The sequence below is a fragment of the Sparus aurata genome, chromosome 24 (genome assembly GCF_900880675.1).
Source record: "Sparus aurata chromosome 24, fSpaAur1.1, whole genome shotgun sequence".
NCBI classification, from domain to species: Eukaryota; Metazoa; Chordata; class Actinopteri; order Spariformes; family Sparidae; genus Sparus; species Sparus aurata.
The window spans coordinates 21,205,384-21,219,260 of record NC_044210.1 but is presented as its reverse complement, the minus strand read 5'-3'; the positions used below and the strand labels follow the sequence as shown (position 1 = coordinate 21,219,260).

Here is a 13,877-nt window from a genome sequence, read left to right as displayed (position 1 = left end):
AATAAACAACATAAATAAATAAATACATTTTTAACTATTAGTTGAATGCATTTGTGTTTAACAGAGTGTTAGGGTTGTTAATTCTGTGGTATTCATCGATTGCAAAACACCTGACAGGACGGAGCTTTTGATCAGACAATGTGGACACACTCGCAGTGACACAGGTGAAAACACCTAAGTGAAGTAAAACACAAAGGCAGATTTGTCCGATTTTTCCTGATGGGACCTGAAGGCAGCAGCAGGTGGGCGTGTTGGACAAACAGGTGAGCCCACCCTGAAAGTGGAGGGCAGGTGACAGAAATGAAACAATCCATGAGTCATTAAAAAGTCATTATAAAATAAAATAAGTAAATAATTTGTGTTTCAGTGTAAGTGCTGTTTGAACTGTTCTTCATTATTTTTAGTTTTAATCATTAAACAATTTTTAAATAATACAGTAATTTTAATCTGTCAACACAACATGACAACAACTTGATGTTGATTTAAATTAAGAATAGACAGTTTTGGATGTTTCATCATGTTAAAGTGCGTGTTATTGTGATCAGTTTTACAGTTTAACTGTACATATTTTTTTTTACAGTGTAGTCATATTATTGTTATGTTTTTACAGTGAAATGTATTATTTTCACAGTGTGCTGGATAATATGTGTTCTACGTGACAGATTGTATTTTTATTTTTACAGTGTAGTCTTGTGTTTTAACAGTGTATTGTGTGTAACTGGAGTGTTCAGGAAATGACGTCAGCCCGTGTGGAGACACTGCCCAGCTGTTCCGGGTGTCTGACGTCACTCTGTGTCAAGTTTTCTATTCAAAACGTTGATATGGAGGAAACTGACCAGTGTACTACCAAAATAAGAGCACCGTAACAGCGTTGATGGGCATGTTTATTTTTACTGTGATCAAATATTTATCACAGCACATGTGCTCAGTCAGTACTAGTTCATCAATAACTGCACAGTATTATTTTTACTACTTGAACTGTGACCTGAGGTTTACTGTCGTTTTATAAATGTTGTCGTGACATTGTTGTTTTTTTAATTGATATTTATCTTGTGTTGTCCTCTGTGGTACAGACTCTGTTGTGGTTGACACTGTGACAAAAATTAACAATGTTTAAAGTGTTTTGGATTTTGGAGCAAAACGTTTAAAAATAGCTTAGAAATTACTGATGAGCTTTTACTGTGAAATCCTGCACAGGAAGTGGGATGTGTGAGTGTTGGTTGGAACTTGACGCAGAAGAAGTTGCGGCTCGATCGCCGAGCAGCTGACATAAAACATGAAACTTTGATCCGAAAACACACGAAGAAGAAGCTGCTGCTGACGTCATCATGGCTCTGAAGGTAAGACAGCTCACCTGTGACTGACGGTGACCTGTGACTTCTCACCTGCTGCTGCTGCTGCTGCTGCTTTACGACATCAGACCGCAGAGCTGCTGCGAGTCTCTGCAGGAACTTCATAGAGAAATGAGTCAATTCACAGTCAGTGAAGGTTCAGAGAGAAGGTGACGAGCGGAGACTGAAACATCAGAGTGACTGAACATCTGTGCCGGAAAATTAAACTCCAGTCTCGTGAAGGACAGACGAAACAAAAACATAGAGAAACTGGATAAAAAAATTTTAAAAAAAAACACAAACGTGAGAAAACATGTCAAATTCTGCAGGCGTCTGGTGTCTGTCAAATATTAATATTAAAATAGTTTTCTAATGCAGACGTTTGGAGCTATTGTTAAACTATTAAACAGATGTTGAAAACATTCTCCTGAGCTGTCATGGATTTGCTAACACGCTAACACGCACTGAAATACTGAAAAACTTTGGTGGGAATATTGAAAAACATCTGTGAGAGCAAAGATCAGAAACACCAAGAATATTATTTATTATTAACTTTTAATACAGACAAATGTTTCAACATTTAACAGGTTGTGTTATAAAGATTTTCTAAACAACATTAGAATACCAAAGAAGAGTAGGAAAAACCAGCAAGAAGACAACTGAAGGGAAACTGAGTTATACAAAGAGAAACAGAAGTGATGTTATGTTGTTAAGGTGTGAACAAGGCTGAAAAAGTACAAGAACAAAAATTGTAAACACAAAAACAAACATTTAGGTAAAATGTGTATTGGAGATAAAAGGTCTGAAGGACTGTGACAGTGAAATGCTACAGTGTTGTGGTGGAAACAGAACCATCAGGTTTCTGCAGGACTCGTCCAGCAGAGAGAGTCACGGGAACGCTGCAGGAAAGAGCCTGAAGTTGTTGACGGAGCGGTTCTGGTCCGACAGGAAGTCCACTGACTTTATGAAGCTTCACTGATAACCAGACCTTTCCTCTCACATACACACACGCATAGACGCACACACACTCACACACACACACACACACACACGCACACACACACACACACTCACACACACACACACACACACACACACACACACACACTTTCCCCTGAAGACAAACTTTGTTTGTTTGTTTGTTTGTCTGTTTGTTTGTTTGTTGTGCTCCAGGCTGAGGTTCTGTACGACTTCACAGCTGAACCAGGAAACAACGAGCTGTCGGTCAGACGGGGAGAGACAGTCACTGTGCTCGACCAAGTACACACTCACACACACACACACACACACACACACAACATATATATGCATATGACACATTCTGACTGTGTGTTTGTCTTTGCAGACTGTTGGGGGTGGCTGGATCGAAGCCCAGAACTCCAGCGGACAAACTGGACTGGTGCCTGAGGGATATTTACAGGTTAGCGTCGAGTTTCTCTCACAAAAACAACCACAGAGAGACTCAAAACAACCACAGAGAGACACAAAACAACCACAGAGACTCTAAACAACCACAGAGAGACACAAAACAAACACAGAGACCCAAAACAACCACAGAGAGACAAAACAACCACAGAGAGACTCAAAACAACCGCAGAGAGACAAAACAACCACAGAGAGACTCAAAACAACCGCAGAGAGACAAAACCACCACAGAGAGACAAAACAACCACAAAGAGACTCAAAACAACCACAGAGAGACTCAAAACTCAAAACAACCACAGAGACTTAAAACAACCACGGAGAGACTCAAAACAACCATAGAGACTTAAAACAACCATAGAGACTCAAAACAACCATAGAGAGACTCAAAACAAACACAGTGACCCAAAACAACCACAGAGACTCAAAACAACCACAGAGAGACTCAAAACAAACACAGAGACTCAAAACGACCACAGAGACTTAAAACAACCACAGAGAGACAGGAAACCAGTATAGTTCAGTGTAGAGGTGTTACTACGTTACCACTATGATGTTGATTTCGGTGTTGTGTTTCAGGTTGGCAGAGGTGTTGGTGGTGGAGGAGGTGGAGACTCCTGTGTGGGGGGTGGCGCCCATGTCAGTGACCCAACAGAAGGATGGAACAGTCAGGGATATACGCACACAGCAGGTAACACATTCTACTTAGTGTTTGTGTATAAATAAGTTATATATTTATGTTTTTAATGTGCCACATGGTACAGAAGTTGCAAACAGAGAGACGTGATGCTTTCGTCCTCTGGTGGTGGTTCTGTGATCAGCTGCTGTGGTCAGATGCTTTAATTAAAGATGAAATGTCTGACAGAGATCTGTTTCTGCTGTACAGTTCTAAATGTATACATACATGTATGTATATATATATATGTATGTATATATAAATATACATATATATATATATATAAATATGCAAGAAATATACATATATACATTCAAAATATACATGTAAATATACATTTAAGTAAATAAATATAAAATAACACTGTAAGAATATAAATATATATATATATATATATATATATATATATATATATATATATATATATATATGTATTGTATTTGGTTTTCTATCTTTATATGGGTGTCGGGTACCTTGGTACCAGTGCTGTGTGTGACATAGAGCTTCAATTTCCTTGAGGGAACCTCCCAAAAGGATGAATAAAGTTGTCTTAGTCTAAGTCTAAGTTTCCTGTCTCCAGCCGCTATCGAGGATGATGACGGTGAGTGGGATGACGACTGGGATGACCAATCAGTGGGCGGTTACCGTGGTGATGATCAGGTGAATGAGGAGGGTGGAGCTTCAGGACAGAGCACCCACGGTCCCTCCGTGAAGATCTCCCTTAACAAGTAAAACATCAGTAGATCACCCAGCAGATTCAAGTAGTGTTCTATGCTCTTAGAGCCCATAGATATCTCAGTAGATATTAGTGAATCGCAGTAGATCACTATCCATCCATCTATCCATCTTCTTCCGCATTATCCGGGGCCGGGTCGCGGGGGTAGGTGCCTGAGCAGGGACACCCAGACTTCCCTCTCCCCGGACACTTCCTCCAGCTCTTCTGAGAGGATCCCAAGGCGTTCCCAGGCCAGCCGAGCAACTTAGTCACTCCAGCGTGTCCTGGGGGTCCTCGGGGTCTCCTCCCGGCGGGACATGCCAGGAACACCTCCCGAGGGAGGCGTCCTGGGGGCATCCGCAATAGATGCCCGAGCCACCTCAGCTGGCTCCTCTCGATGTGGAGGAGCAGCGGCTCTACTCCGAGCTCCTCCCGGGTGACAGAGCTCCTCACCCTATTTCTAAGGGATTGCCCTAACCCTAACCCTAACCCGCCACCCTGTGGAGGAAACTCTTTTCGGCCGCTTGTATCCGGGATCTCATTCTTTTGGTCATGACCCTAGGTGAGTGTAGGAACGTAGATTGACCAGTAAATCAAGAGCTTTGCCTTTCGGCAGACCAGTACAACGGCTGCATTACTGCGGCCGCTGTACCGATCCACCTGTCAATCTCACGCTCCATCCTTTCCTCACTCGTGAACAAGACCCCAACTCCTCCACTTGAGGCAGGAGCTCTCCCCCAACCCGGAGGGAGCAAACCACCTTTTTCCGGTCGAGGACTTGGAGGTGCTGATTCTCATCCCAGCCACTTCACACTCGACTGCAAACCGCCCCAGGACATGCTGGAGGTCCTGGCTCGAAGGAGCCAACAAGACAACATCATTGGAGTTGGGTTCCAGAGCCCAGACCGTGCGTGGAGGTGAGCCCGACTATCTCTAGCTGGTACTGCTCAACCTCCCGCACTAGCTCAGGCTCTTTCCCCCCAGCGAGGTGACATTCCATGTCCCCATGGCTAGAGCCACCGTCCAAGGATTGGGTCGTCGGGGCCCCTGCCCACGACTGCCACCCAAATCACACTGCATCGGCCCCTTCTGAACCCTCCTGCGGGTGGTGAGCCTACTGGAGGGCGGGCCACATCGCTCGTTCGGGCTGCACCTGGCCAGGTCCCGTGGGCAAAGACCCGGCCACTAGGCACTCGCCTGCAAGCCCCAACCCCAGGCCTGGCTCCAGGGTGGGGCCCCGGTGACGCCATTGCAGGCGACTTACACTTCCTCGATCTTAACTTCTTCATTAGGGGCTTTGGAACCGCTCTTAAGCCTGATATATGCTTCTGCGTCGCGGCGACGGCGTAGCTACGTCGTCGACGCGGACCCTACGCCGTAGCCTGGTGTGCGCCTCCAAAAAAATCCTGACTACGTGTCAAGTCGACGCGTCGAGACGCGAACGGCAAGGACTGTGATTGGTCCGCTCAGAACGTCATTTCCGGCAGTTGCTTTTCCGGTCAACAGTATAACAACACCGCCATTTTTAAAGTTTTTGTGGTACGAGCGGCACGGAAAAAATGGACCAGGCAGACGAGAGAATTATCGATGAGGTCAGAAAATATGACCACCTTTACAACTCGTCTTCAAGACATTACAAGGATTGCCAAATGGCAATCTCAGTTGCCATTGTGCACTGTCTGACCGGAAGAAAACCAAGGAATCCGATATGAACCCCCCCTGAATCCAAACAAAGACACAGCCACACCCCCCTAGCGGCTTGGCGGTGGATTGCAGAACAACGCGTTCCCTCAACGCAGAACTTCGAATGCTCAATGACAGCGTAGGGTCGACGACGTAGCTACGCCGTCGCCGCGACGCAGAAGCATAAACCAGGCTTTAGTCTGACCCGTCACTTAGGACCTGTTTGCCTTGGGAGACCCTATCAGGGGCATTAAGCCCCAGACAACATAGCTCCTAGGATCATTCAGGTGCTCAAACCCCTCCACCACGATAAGGTGCCGGTTCAAGGAGGAGTAGATCAGTAGATCAGTAGATCACTATTAAATGGATATTCCGGTGTAAGTTTTATCCATTGTCTAACACACCGTGACACAGAGTAAGACCCCCCTTCGAGAGATCAAGTTTGCAGACCACTAGCTTATGTAGTTTTAGCAACCTCAGAAAAGACCACACGATAACAATACACTGCAGTCTATGCCTCCACCAAGAAACCGCCATCAAAAAGCCACATATAATGCTCAGAACAGCACCAAACTTCAGCAACAGTACAAATAGGGTCCCAGCACATAATTTGAGGCATCAAACATCTGCTAGCTCAGCCGGATTTCTATTGTAAAGTGAACACAACTCACCACTAACAACTCACCACTATCAAAGCATCACAGTAGATTACTGTCGATCACTGTAGATTTCAGTGGATCACAGTAGATTTCAGTAGCTATCAGTAGATCACAGTAGATCACTGCAGTTTTTAGTGGCTATCAGTGGATCAGTAGATCCTGGCAGATCACAGTGGGCTTGTATGTTCTCAGGTTTCCATTCTCCAAAGGTCCGAGTCCAGAAGTCTTCTTGCTTGCCAAACCTCCAGCTAACAGCAGAGACAGACTTCCCGTTTACGTGAGTCATCAACTTTATTAATCACTGTATTAAACTGTGCTGTCGATCACTGTGCTCTGATTGGCTTTTGCTCATCTTCCAATCAGATGGGAGAGGTGGGTCCAGTCTGGCTGTACCCATTGGCTCCTCTGGACTGTGTCATTGCTGATCCAAAGAAAGAATCCAAACTGTATGGACTGAAGAGCTTCATCGAGTACCAGATCACTCCCAACGTGAGTATACAGTACACAGCAGTACACAGCAGTACACAGGAGTACACAGGGGTACACAGAAGTACACAGGGGTACACAGGAGTACCCAGGAGTCCACAGTGGTACACATGAGTACACAGGAGTAAATGCTTTCTGACCCTTGACCGTCTTCCTCCAGACGACCAACAGACCTGTCAATCATCGCTACAAACACTTTGATTGGCTGTATGAGCGTCTGCTGGAGAAGTTTGGCTCGGCTCTGCCTATCCCCTCACTGCCCGACAAACAGGTGACAGGTGAGTCATGACAACCACACCTGCCCACCATGAAACACCTGCCCACCATGAAACACCTGCACACCCTGAAACACTTGCACACCCTGAAATACTTTTACACCCTGAAACACCTGCACACCCTGTATGACTTATAAATATGATGACTGAAAAGTCTGATATCACCAGGCTCAGGTGTGACCTCTGACCTGCATGTGTTTGAGTTTTACCTGTTCTTTCAGGCCGGTTTGAGGAGGACTTCATCAGGATGAGGATGGAGCAGCTGCAGGCTTGGATGACTCGGATGTGTCGTCACCCTGTCGTCTCACAGAGCGAAGTCTTCCAGCTCTTCCTCACCTACAGAGACGAGAAGGCAGGTTGAACCCTGCCCCCTGTAGATGTTTCAGCCAATCAGCTGTGGGGAGGTGTGGTAGCGTTGTCCTGATGGCTGAAGCAGTGTTTTGATATTTCAGGATTGGAAAGCAGGGAAGAGGAAGGCAGAGAAAGATGAGACGGTGGGACCAATGATCTTCAGTCTCCTTGAACCGGAAGCTGCAGAGCTCGACACTGCTGAGGTGTAGGTTACTAATTGTCTCTCATTGAAATACCAAGAAATCTCTGGACCACCATCCTCTGACCGTCTGCTGCCAGAATCCAGATCAGGCTCCAGAAAAATGTTGATCCGGTCAAATAATTTGTCTCCAGTCGTGTTTAATGAGCAGGAGCAGTGATTGTGACCCCTGGGTTTGTCTGTCAGGCACCAGATAGCTTTCACCTGTGATCGTCTGTAAAGTTACTCAAAACCATAAATGTGTAGAGGAGAAGAAGCCTGTGTTTTCACTGTGTGTGTGTGTGTGTGTGTGCGCGTGTGTTAGTGAACAGAAGTGTGAACACTACAGTCGCTTCACTAAATCAATGGACGACGGAGTCAGAGAGCTGCTGAACGTTGGAAACACACACTGGAAACGCTGCACCGGACGTCAGTAAACACACACACAATATACAGGCATACATATACATATATATATACACACACACATATATATGTATGTGTAATACATATACTGTAATTTTGTGTACTCTGTGTGTGTGTGTGTGTGAGCAGCGCTGCCTAAAGAGTATGAGCGGATTGGTCGAGCCTTCAGGAACCTGTCGACTGTTTTCATCAGCAGCAGATATCCAGGTAAGGAGACAAGGAGACAAGGAGATGAGGAGGGAGGAGTTACTTAAATGAAGCTTCTGATCAGATCAGACTCTCAAAGTGTCCTTGAAGGCATCAGCTGACCTTGAGTCAGATCTGTGTCTTCAGAACATGAATCCCCTGCTGATCTGCTGCAGTTTATGTTGTGATGATGATGTTTGTGCTGTAGGAGAGGAGACGCTGACGGACGCGCTGACCGCTGCTGGACAGACCTACGAGGAGATCGCAGAGATAGTCGCACAGCAGGTACACACATCCAGTAACAATACTCTGGTACCGTGATGCATCACCGTGGTACTCTGGTACTCTGATGTCCGTGTGATCACCTGGAAAATGTTTCTGATCTTTGATTTCCAATGATGATACAGAAACGTCTTCTTTAATTCAAACACAGAAATATTGTGTTTATTTGTTACATGTCATCGTGGTTTTGTTGTGTTTGTGGTGTTGCAGTGACAATAACATGTGTTTGTCTGACCTCTGGTGGTCTTTGACCTTCTCCAGCCTCAGAAAGACCTTCACTTCCTGTTGGAGACAAACAACGAATACAAAGGCCTGCTGGGATGTTTCCCAGAAATCATGGCCGTACACAAGGTACTGTAGTACTAATACACACTGCAGTTCTGTTAATGTTCCCATGAAACTGTCTTCAGTCACGTGTTTCCTGTAAAAAGGGCAGCAGGGCTGATGGCAGGTCAGTTGTCATCAGTAGCCAATAGTGCAGAATGTGCCACACGCCGCCCGCCAAGAAGCCAGCGGTCCACCCAGTCTGGTCGGACTGGCAGCTCCTGACTGGCAGTGATCATGACCGGACCAACAGAACATTACAGCGCCCGAGTGACTCTGTCACCACCCTCGGTGACTTGTCCAGGTGTGAGTGTGTCTCCGATCCTGGACAACCAGGTAGAGCGGTGCAGTAAAATCAGAATGTGTAAAGTGAGTTTGTGATGATCTCCATGAATCACCTCGGCACTGTAACTGGCTGCGTCCGGCTCCAGTCCAGAGATGTTCACTGGACCCTTGATAGCATCTGTTAGCACTAACTATAGCAACAAGTCTGGCTATCTGTCCACAGGAGACGCAGAGCAGCCGGAGGACGGCCGATCAATACTACAATATTATCAGATCATTTATTCTTTCATCCAGATCATCAAAGTCTAATGAAGATGGGGCGGGGCTTCAGCTCAGATGATGGTGATGTCACTAAGGGGCTGCAGTCTCACCTTTATGTGTGTGTGTGTGTGTATTCAGGCTGCAGTCGACAAGGTGAAGGAAGCTGATCGTCTGGTTTCTGCAGGAAAAATCACCAACAATGACAGAAAGTTAATGAACCAACGAGTCAGCTGCATGAGCTACTCACTGCAGGGTACCAGTACACACAGTACACACAGTACTACAGTACACACAGTACACACAGTACACACAGTACTACAGTACACACAGTACTACAGTACACACAGTACACACAGTACTACAGTACACACAGTACACACAGTACTACAGTACACACAGTACTACAGTACACACAGTACACACAGTACTACAGTACACACAGTACAACAGTACACACAGTACACACAGTACACACAGTACTACAGTACACACAGTACACACAGTACAACAGTACACACAGTACTACAGTACACACAGTACGCACAGTACGCACAGTACAACAGTACACACAGTACACACAGTACTACAGTACACACAGTACTACAGTACACACATTACACACAGTACAACAGTACACACAGTACACACAGTACTACAGTACACACAGTACACACAGTACACACAGTACTACAGTACACACAGTACACACAGTACTGCAGTACACACAGTACAACAGTACACACAGTACTACAGTACACACAGTACAACAGTACACACAGTACTACAGTACACACAGTACACACAGTACTACAGTACACACAGTACACACAGTACTACAGTACACACAGTACACACAGTACAACAGTACACACAGTACTACAGTACACACAGTACTACAGTACACACAGTACACACAGTACAACAGTACTACAGTACACACAGTACACACAGTACAACAGTACACACAGTACTACAGTACACACAGTACTACAGTACACACAGTACACACAGTTCAACAGTACACACAGTACACACAGTACACACAGTACTACAGTACACACAGTACACACAGTACAACAGTACACACAGTACTACAGTACACACAGTATACACAGTACAACAGTACACACAGTACTACAGTACACACAGTACTACAGTACACACAGTACACACAGTACAACAGTACACACAGTACAACAGTACACACAGTACTACAGTACACACAGTACACACAGTACTACAGTACACACAGTACACACAGTACTACAGTACACACAGTACAACAGTACACACAGTACTACAGTACACACAGTACACACAGTACACACAGTACTACAGTACACACAGTACGCACAGTACACACAGTACTACAGTACACACAGTACAACAGTACACACAGTAGTACAGTACACACAGTACAACAGTACACACAGTACGCACAGTACACACAGTAGTACAGTACACACAGTACAACAGTACACACAGTAGTACAGTACACACAGTACAACAGTACACACAGTACAACAGTACACACAGTACACACAGTACACACAATACTACAGTACTGTGCAGAAGTAATAATTACATCCTCCTGTCTCCTCCAGCTGAGATGAATCATTTCCATAGCAACCGTATCTATGACTACAACAGAGTGATGCAGCTGTACCTGCAGCAACAGGTGACCTTCTATGAACAGGTGAGGGGGAGGGGGAGGAGCATCGGGTGACCTTATACCAACAGATGAGGGAGATGACGGCTGATCAGGTGTGTGATGTCATCTCCCTTTTGCTCTCTGATTGGTTAGATCGCTGATAAGCTGAGAGGAGCCCTGAGCCGCTTCGCCACACTGTGAGGGAGAGGATGACATCACTGATGATATCATTGGTGACATCACTGTTACATTTCTAACAAAATCAAATGATTTAAAGTTTGTTTGATATTAATGAACCAGTAATTATTAATGTTTGTTATAAACTGATGATTTTACACATTAAACTCTGATTTATTTTATATGTTGTTTATGTATATGATGTAAAAACACGCCTCATGTTATAAACGTCATGTTTTCACTGTATGTTGCACATAAGTCGTCTTTGTTTCACCACACTGTAACATTTATATTTAAATCATATCATAAATCATATAGACCATGACATCAGTAGATACACAAACTTATACATCACGAGTGTGTTATTGTTTATAAAAATGCTTTCAAATCTGAACTTTCATTATCATTTCTCAATACAAAACTAAATGACAAGAAGACTAACACGGCAATCAGTAGAGTGCATACCTCCACCAGGGCCCAGCAGTCCCCTGGAAGTCCAACCAACACAACAACACACCAACCAACACAATTTTGAGATTAACTCTAACTTTATTAAAACAGTTGTCACAATATTTGAATGAAAGATTGTAATTTTACAAAAGAGAGAGAGACACACACACACACACACACTGAGGAGAATTATTGTTTACAAAGTTCACTGATGAATTTATTACAAGAAGAAGAAAGATTGATATGACTGTGAAAAAATAAATGTTAATTTTATACAGACTTCAACTATCACTGTGTTGTATGATGATGATGATGATGATGATGATGATTATTATTATTATTATTATTATTATTATTATTATTATGTCAGTTCTGTCTGCAAACAGACAAACAGTTCACACCAAACTCCATTTAAAGACCAGATAGTTTAAATCATTCCTCTTCAATTCAATACATCATCATCATCATCATCAGTGCTGTGATGTAAGTGCTACAGATAAAAACATACAAGTTTATGTTTTGTTTTGGGGAAGTCGTGCTGTGCAGGGTCGAGGTTTGAACAAGTGAACTGAGAAACATAAAGTGTTTAGATATTAGCATGGAGTTTGGTTTGGTGAGTCAGTTTTACTGACTGGTTCACTGCTGTGATGTTCACCTGTATGAACGCCTGATGACCTGCAGGTGAGTCTGTCAGTGTAATGCTGCCACCTGCTGGCATGTGACTGAACTGCAGCGTCAACACATTCAAACATGATAAAACTTTATTAATCTGTACTGAATTATTTAACTTAAACTTTAACTGTTTTTATTACTTACTGAAGTTTGGTGATAAGATTGTGTCTCGGCCCAACAGACAAACACTGAAATCATCTAAAAGCATTCACAGACTTCAGTCTGGACACCTGGAAAGTATTCAGTGACTTTATATAATAAAATCTTTTTTTCAAAACAACTTTTGTTATGACCCTAGAGGTCATAAATGTTTGTCTATTTTTAAAATCCCTCTTCACCTGAGAGAGTGTGTGTGTGTGTGTGATTGGTTGCAGGTGTGTCTGTGACTGTAGGTTGTCCCTGGGAGCTGATTGGTTCCTGCCTGAAGACAAGAGTTTAAAGGCCGGCTCTGCCCAGTTCCTGTGGGCTCTCCTCTGCTGTCCAAGACTGCTGGCATTTGTGCGACTGTGGACATGCTTTTGTTTTGAATAAAACTGTTAAAACGCTCGCTGCTGGTGGTGTTTGGGGAACAGGAAGAGGGGAGTCTCATTCTCATGTTGCGCCAGGGTTTCCCCTAGGCCCAGGTCGCTGAAAAATATGAAACAATTAAAATAAGAAGATATGCTGTTAAAAGTAATACACTGTAAAAAAATAGGACTGTTGAGAAGTTTTAACTTGAAACAAACAGGACTCGTCTGAAGTCGGACTTCCTGTTCCACTTCCTGTCTCTCCTCCTTCTGAGCAGCTGGACACCGACACACTGCTGACGTTCATTATGACAAAGCGACACGTCTCAAGCCAGATGAACAGGAAGTGTCAGGTGTGTGAGAGCTTTTATTTTCTCAGGACGAGACAGGAAGCATTTGAACCCATGACACAATAACAAAAACAGTCAAATAATCTGATCCAGGTGCAGCTGACGGACTTCCTGCTGTTCACAGCTCCACTTCCTGTCTGGACATGTGCGTTTCCTGTGTGAGTGGCAGGATCCAGGCCAATCAGAGAACAGCTGGTGGACAAGATCAGGATCTGAGCTGAGATCAGTGGGGAACAGGATGTTCACAAACAGAAAACAAAACCCTGAAGTGATCTGAGAGCAGAGAGAACTGATCCCAGACCAGCTAATCAATAATCAGAGATCATTAAAACCTGATCCAGGTCCACGGTGTGCTGAATGAGCTGTTAGCAGCTCCTATCTGCAGTGAGGAAATCAGACCTCCTCAATATTAAAGTAATCTATTACACCTGTAATGATGTCGCTCAGTCAGGACCGTGAGGAGGAGGCAGAGTAGAGCTGTGAGACCAGATCAGGCCAGGTCAGACCACGGGAGACCAGATCAGACCAGGT

General features: G+C 44.3%; 1 protein-coding gene across 3 annotated transcripts; it reads left to right on the top strand.

Moving 5' to 3' along the window:
* Positions 1–1,197: 1,197 nt before the first annotated feature.
* On the top strand, positions 1,198–12,770 carry LOC115576641 (sorting nexin-9-like). Of its 3 annotated transcripts, none has more exons than XR_003982900.1 (17): positions 1,198–1,340; positions 2,505–2,591; positions 2,677–2,751; positions 3,333–3,444; positions 4,010–4,157; positions 6,679–6,763; positions 6,850–6,975; positions 7,133–7,250; positions 7,469–7,599; positions 7,700–7,803; positions 8,102–8,205; positions 8,332–8,409; positions 8,597–8,673; positions 8,932–9,021; positions 9,102–9,330; positions 9,679–9,793; positions 11,145–11,163. XR_003982900.1 is itself a non-coding variant. In XM_030409207.1 (17 exons), the coding sequence occupies exons 1-17, from the start codon at positions 1,329–1,331 to the stop codon at positions 11,390–11,392; spliced, it is 1,602 nt and encodes a 533-aa protein (XP_030265067.1). In that variant the 5' UTR covers positions 1,198–1,328; the 3' UTR covers positions 11,393–12,770. The 3 variants fall into 3 exon arrangements, 1 of the variants encoding a protein (XP_030265067.1); XM_030409207.1 differs by lacking the exon at positions 9,102–9,330 and adding an exon at positions 11,345–12,770 and having other exon boundaries at positions 11,145–11,236; XR_003982901.1 differs by lacking the exon at positions 11,145–11,163 and having other exon boundaries at positions 9,102–9,298.
* The last annotated feature ends 1,107 nt before the right edge of the window (positions 12,771–13,877 follow it).

What these genes read in the sequence shown, in the direction of transcription:
- LOC115576641 (XM_030409207.1), top strand. An exon ending in TCACCTACAGAGACGAGAAG is followed by an intron (nt 7,600 to 7,699) that starts GCAGGTTGAACC and finishes TTGATATTTCAG; the next exon opens with GATTGGAAAGCAGGGAAGAG. An exon ending in AGGTGACCTTCTATGAACAG is followed by an intron (nt 11,237 to 11,344) that starts GTGAGGGGGAGG and finishes CTGATTGGTTAG; the next exon opens with ATCGCTGATAAGCTGAGAGG.